The sequence below is a fragment of the Octopus sinensis genome, linkage group LG2 (assembly GCF_006345805.1).
Source record: "Octopus sinensis linkage group LG2, ASM634580v1, whole genome shotgun sequence".
NCBI classification, from domain to species: Eukaryota; Metazoa; Mollusca; class Cephalopoda; order Octopoda; family Octopodidae; genus Octopus; species Octopus sinensis.
The window spans coordinates 54,568,997-54,575,726 of NC_042998.1; the positions used below are offsets into that span (position 1 = coordinate 54,568,997).

The following is a 6,730-nucleotide window of genomic DNA, read 5'->3' on the forward strand; positions in this document are numbered from 1 at the left end:
AGAGAGAGAGAGAGAGCAATAAAAAATGGAGGGGATCAATAGGTGGTTCATCACTTTTAGACATTATATTATGTCAATTTATTAATTTATTTACTAAAATTACAATTATACTTTTATTCTTTTACTTGTTTCAGTTACTTGATTGACACCCATGCTGGAGCACCACCTTAAATGGTTTTAGTTGAAGAAATCAACCTCAAGACTTATTCTTTGTACACCTAGTACTTATTCTATCAGTCTCTTTTGCTGAACCGATAAATTATGGGGACATAAACACACCAACACCAGTTGTCAAGTGATGGTGGGGGACAAGCACAGACACCAAAGGTACACACACACACACACGCAAGCACATACAAACATACATACACATATATATATACAAAACTGGCCTCCTTCAGTTTCTATCAACGAAATCCACTCACAAGGCTTTGTGTCGGCCCAATGCTGTAGTAGAAGACACTTGCCCAAGGTGCCCTGTAGTGGGACTGAACCTGCAACCATGTGGTCATGAAACAAACTTCTTACCATACAGCCATACCAGTGCATAAATATATATATATATATAATATATATATATATATATATTCATCATCATCATCATCATCATCATTTAACGTCCGCTTTCCATACTATCATGGGTTGGACGGTTCAACTGGGGTCTGGGGAGCCCAAAGGCTGCACTAGGTCAGTCAGATCTGGCAGTGTTTCTACAGCTGGATGCCCTTCCTAACGCCAACCACTCCGAGAGTGTAGTGTGTATATATATATTATATATATTATATATATTATATATATATATATGTATGTATGTATGTATATATGAATCGTCCACTCCGCCAGGTAGTTAGGAAGGGTATCGAACAGTGCCAAAACAGACACAGAAGTCTGGTGGAGTCTTCTCCCTGGTCAGCTCCTGTTAAACTGTCCAGCCCGTTTCCAGCATGGAAAAGCGAGCATCAAACGATGATGACAATGATGAATCAAAAAGAGTATTGGGGTCAGAAGATCAAGGAAGGTGCATCATTGCCACTGCTGCTGCCACCACCACCACCATCATCATCATTTTATGTGCATGTTCTATACTGGCATGGGGTACATGGTTTGATAGGAACTAATGAGTATTAAGACTGCATTGTGCACCTATGTCTGTTTTGACATGGTCTCTATAGGTGGATGCCCTTTCCAATGCTAACCAATTTACAGTGTGTGCTAGGTGCATTTTTAGTGACACCAAAACTCATAAGGTCATTATGCATGATGTCACCGTGCAGGCTACAAGTCTAAGACACCCCTTCAAATGAGGGGGGATACACTACCCATTTTAATGTGAAAATAAAAAAAAATAATAGGAAAAAGTTGGTGACAACTGTAGAAACTGGGTAGGGCTGATAAGTGGCTAATGATACATATGAGTTAGAGGAAGATAGGGGAGAGGTGATGATTGACAGTGCAGAAAAATTACGAAGAGCAGCAGAATAATATAATAATAATAATAATGATAATAATAATGATAATAATAATAATAATAGTAATAATAATAATAATAATAATAATAATAATAATAAATGAAGGTTTAAAATTTTTCCATGAGGGCAGCAGTTTTGGGGAGGGGATGAGTCATTTATATCAACCCCTTTGTTTAACTGGTATTTATTTTTTCAACCCCAAAAGGATGAAAGGTAAAGTTGAGCTAGGCAGAATTTGAACTCAGAACGTAACGACAGGCAAAATACTGCTAAGCATTTCATCCAACATGCTAACGATTCTGCCAGCTCACTACCTTAGTAGTAATAATAATAATGAGACATTGGGCAGGAGAAAAATGAAAGATATGAGACAGAGAGAGAGAGGAAGGAGACACCATGTAGATAGGTAAGTTGTAAAGGTGTGGTGTAATTACAGTGAATGGGGGGGGATGATGAGATATATGTTGGTGAAGGGGAGATAATTTGGTGGCTCAGGAGAGTGATCAATGTATAATAATGGCAGAGAGGACAGTATTAGGAATGAGGGCATAGATATCAGATGACATGGTTCTGAGTGAGTAAAGGAAGAGATGGTGAAGTATACAGTTGTCCTGTTCACATTTAATAACAGCAGCAGATTAGTGCAGTTAGAGAGAAATAATGGATGGTGGGGATGTCTCAAGGAGGAAACTGAAGAAGGGGACTCATTTGTACATGTTCTTTAATTCTTTTATTCTTTCATGCATTTCAGCCCAAAGGCTGTGGCCATGCAGGAGCACCACATGTGTAATCACCTTTTGCATGGCTATTTTTATGTGGTTGGCTTTTGGTGAAGGAGGAAGTTTGATATTGCTACCCTTTTCTAAGTTTTTTTGCTCTGAGACTTTGGTCATCTGAGACACTGGAAAACAGGAATTTGTGTGTGTGTATATATGTATATATATATATATATATATATATAATACAAATAAGAAAATGGAGGAACAAATTCATTTCGATCATCAACTTACAGATATTACAATTTCATATTATTTATTAATTATATAAATAGGAACATGAAAATTGAACAAAACAATATACATAACCCCTATCTTACTTTGTACTATATATATACACACACACACATTCTGCTTCCAGAATCTCAGATTCTCCAAGATGGACAAAGATAATAATGACTCATAATATAAGTGTGTGTCTGTGTGTATGTACAGTCTGTATGTCTTGGTATTTTGCTAATTAGAAAATTAATAAAACAAGTACAAAGGGGTCAATAGAGGAGGAGGAAGAGGTGACAATGATGAAGAACCTTATTATTAAAGTACCCAAAGGTGGCAAACTGGTACAATCACAAGCATGCTCCACACAATCCTTAGTAGCATTTCTTCTGACCTCAGAGTTCAAGTTCAACTAAGACAGACCAAGCCATTCATCTTAGGTCAATAAAATAAGTATTAGTCAAGCATCAGGCTCGGCATAATCAGCTAGTACGCCCCTTACCAAATTTCAGGCCTTTTGTCCATAGTAGAAAGAATTATTAAAGTATCCCAATTAGATAAATCTGACTATTGTGCTTTCCCCTTTACAAAACTAACGTTGTGCTTAGACAAATTATTGGACTGTCTTTCATTTGATTCGCTCATTACATTGTGGCCATGCTGTAGCAACTGCTTTGAAGGGTTTTTAGTCAGGCATTGTTTCTAGGGTAATTTTAAAGCCTGGTACTAATTTTGGTGGTCTTTCTTTGTCAGATTGCTAATTTAAGGGACATAGACAACATCATTTAACATCCATTGTTCATGCTGGCATGTACTAGACAGTTTAACCAGAGTTGGAAACCTGGGGAGCTGCACCGGGTTCTAGTTTGATTTGGCATGGTTTTTTTCAGATGGATGCCCTTCCTAACACCAGTGACTTTACAAAGTTTGCAGGGTGCTTTTACATGACACCACGCAGGTGCTTTTATGTGACACCATACAGGCACTTTTATATGGAACAGCAAGGGAGCTTTAACATGGTACATGCTTTTATGTGGCACCGCGCAGGTGCTTTTTCATGGCACCTCACTGGCACTTTTACGTGACACTGCACAGGTATTTTATATGACACCGCCACAAGACTTTAGCAGGTCAATCCTCTCCACCAATGGGACCAGACTTAGCACTTCTGCTGTAGGGCACAGGCCTTCTCAAGTACAGCAAGGCCCCAGGCATCCTGGTTCTCTGTCATTTCAGCAGAAAGGCTCAGCATCCTGAGGCCATGGTGTAACTGTTAAAACAGAAATACATATGGACACATAAACACATACACAAACATATACCTATTTCCCTCAGAGGACACTAGTGGGCTCAAAGTAATATGTAACAGAAGGTACATGGTTAAGGTGCCAAACAGCAGAACTGAACCCAAGACCACATGGTTGTGAAGCAAACTTTTTAACTACACAGCCATGCCATAAGCACCATGAGTATATCACTGGTGCTTATTTTATTCACACTTCTACAAAAGGTTAAAAATGCCAACTTTGGCTGGAATTGAACTCAAAATCATGAGGCAACAAAGTCCATACTGATAAGTATCAAGTTCTACCCTAAGCATGTACTCTATTTCTATTACAATTCTCTCTTACACAATCTTATATTATAAAAGAGAAGCTGATCTCCATTTGTCTGTCCGTCACAAGATATATGTGAAGGAGCAGAAGAAGGGGACGAATCAAAAGTGAAGATAACTCCTGTCACAACATATATTAAGAAGGAGAAGAGAAAAAGTTGCTGAGAGAGAAATACAGTGAGACAGAGAGTTTGTGTGTGTGTGTGTGTGCGTGTGTGTGTGTGTGTATGAGTGTGATAGATAGACAGACAGACAGATAGATAGATAGATAGATTATTGGCATCATAGTAATTAATGAGGCTTTGACTATATAACAGTCTATTAAGATAAGGTATGTACATGATCAACAAATATTTTTACTGACAGCCTAGCAATAGATAAAGTATTAAAAGTTGTGATTTTACTTACCATTTGCTGAAGTATTGTCAAGAGATAATTTTGGTGAATGTTTTGGAGAAGAATTTTTATCATTTTCAGAAAATAGTACATCCCAAGGGTCTTTTTGGTTGGAAACATTAAATTTAGGTCGGGGCGAGCAGGTTTTTCTTGATGGACATGGAGATTTACTTTTCACAGAGCTAGGTTTTTTTGATGTGAGGAGTGAAAAACTGAGATCTTTGCTGTCGTCAATAACTTCTCCATGAGAATTAGTTAAAGGAAGGTTATGTTTTCTGGAAACAGGATGACCAGCACTGAGTGGCGGCGATAAAGGAGAAAGTGAAATGGATCGCTTTCTACCACGTGACGGACATCGAGAATTAGGTGCTGAAGAGGCAGTGTCTCTTTTGCGTAAGGCTTTGGCTAAATCACTGTCAATAGAGTTACGCCTCGTTAGATTGTTATTGTTGCTTAGTGGTAATGATTCTAGAGAAGGCGAAGAGGAACGATTATTAGAAGAGACACCTAATTCAATAGAGGTGCTAAAATCAAAGATATGATTGCCACAACCTTTCTCAACACTCCCACTATACAATAATTTGTCATTGATGAAAACTTTAATGAGATTCACACCAATGTTGAGGTCCTGACAAAAGAAGAAAAGTAATTACATCTTAATAACATTTTACAGATGAAAAATACAAAATAGAAATTTAACTGAAATTAAATTTCCAATTAACGAAAAAAAAAAAGTATTTAAGTATTTCTCTAGGATTTATATTTAAATTATTTAACACAAAATTATTCACAATATTTTAATTATAAAACCAACATTTATAAACCAGCATTTACAAATCCATTGTACAACTATGAAATAAACTGAATGTCAAACACGATTATTGAGATTTTCATTATGACAAAAATATTTAATACATAAATGACAGTAAAATAAATAAATGTTTGCAGCACACATTCAGCTTATTGAAAAAGTTGATTTAACAAATAGAATCGCAATTACAGGAAGAAATATATAAGATTAACAAGCAGTGAAGTGTCAATGGTTAACCAATTTCTGAAACTTGCCTTGAAGCTCTGTGGCTTAAATAGGTTTAGAGTGAACTGTAAATGGATGTTCATCTCATTGTTTAGGTAACGAAATATAGAATACAGCATTGCTGAGGAAACATACATACACATACATGTGTGTATGTATATGTCAGGATGTGTGTCCATTGTGGGATCAAACCTTTAAAAACATGGTTACAATGCACTCTTCATATATACACAAGCATGCTTGCAGCAAATGTATATTCTTTTATTTGTTTCAGTCATTTGTCTGGGACCATGCTGGAGCACCGACTTTAGTCGAACACATCGACCCCAGGACTTAGAAACAGCTCTGTAAGACCTTCTATCTATAAATGCTCTAATATCTATACAGGCTTGGTCTTTTTTAGCTCATTACGCAAAAAATTCATATATACACATGCTGGCATAGAACCAATGTTGAACCCTTTATTCGCAATATTACCAAATCTGGAACTTAACTATGGTCTGTCTATAGCACTTATTCAGTATTACCTGACATCTTTGGGTCTCAATGACACCATTATCTCTTATAACCTCAACTACATATATACATATATTCATATATATATATATATATATACATATATTCATATATATACACATATTCATATATATACACATATTCATATATACATATATATATATACACATATATTCATATATACATATATATATATATATATATATAATAGCTTAAGGTGACCCGCTCTACGCGTGGGTAAGAGTGTGGTTGTTACTTCCTTTGCTTCCTTTCAGCACGTAAAAAGCACCATCCGAACGTGGCGGATTGCAGCGCTGCCTTGACTGGCTTCTGTGCCAGTGGCACGTAAAAAACACCAACCGATCGTGGCCGCTGCCAGCCCCCCTGGCACCTGTGCCGGCGGCACGAAAAAAGCACCCACTACACTCACAGAGTGGTTGGCGTTAGGAAGGGCATCCACCTGTAGAAACACTGCCAGATCAGACTGGAGCCTGGTGCAGCCTCCTGGCTTCCCAGACCCCAGTCAAACTGTCCAACCCATGCTAGCATGGAAAAGGAACGTTAAACGATGATGATAATGATAATGATTCTTCTTCTTTGTTTCTCTCTCCTTTCTCTCTCACTTTCCCACTCTCTTACTTTTCTTTTCTCTCGGACTCTCCCTCGCTTTCTCTTACTCTCTATGTTTATCTCTCTCTCTCCC

At 37.4% G+C, this 6,730-nt stretch overlaps 1 protein-coding gene across 2 annotated transcripts in view; it reads right to left on the minus strand.

The window, feature by feature from the left end:
• The window catches only part of LOC115224684 (katanin-interacting protein-like), a 656,564-nt gene that overhangs the window by 475,516 nt on the left and 174,318 nt on the right, over nucleotides 1–6,730 (minus strand). For both annotated transcript variants that reach the window (XM_036513321.1, XM_036513315.1), the window contains exon 16: nucleotides 4,488–5,103. In XM_036513321.1, coding sequence (XP_036369214.1) covers nucleotides 4,488–5,103 — 616 coding nt within the window. The remainder of the gene's footprint in view (nucleotides 1–4,487; nucleotides 5,104–6,730) is intronic.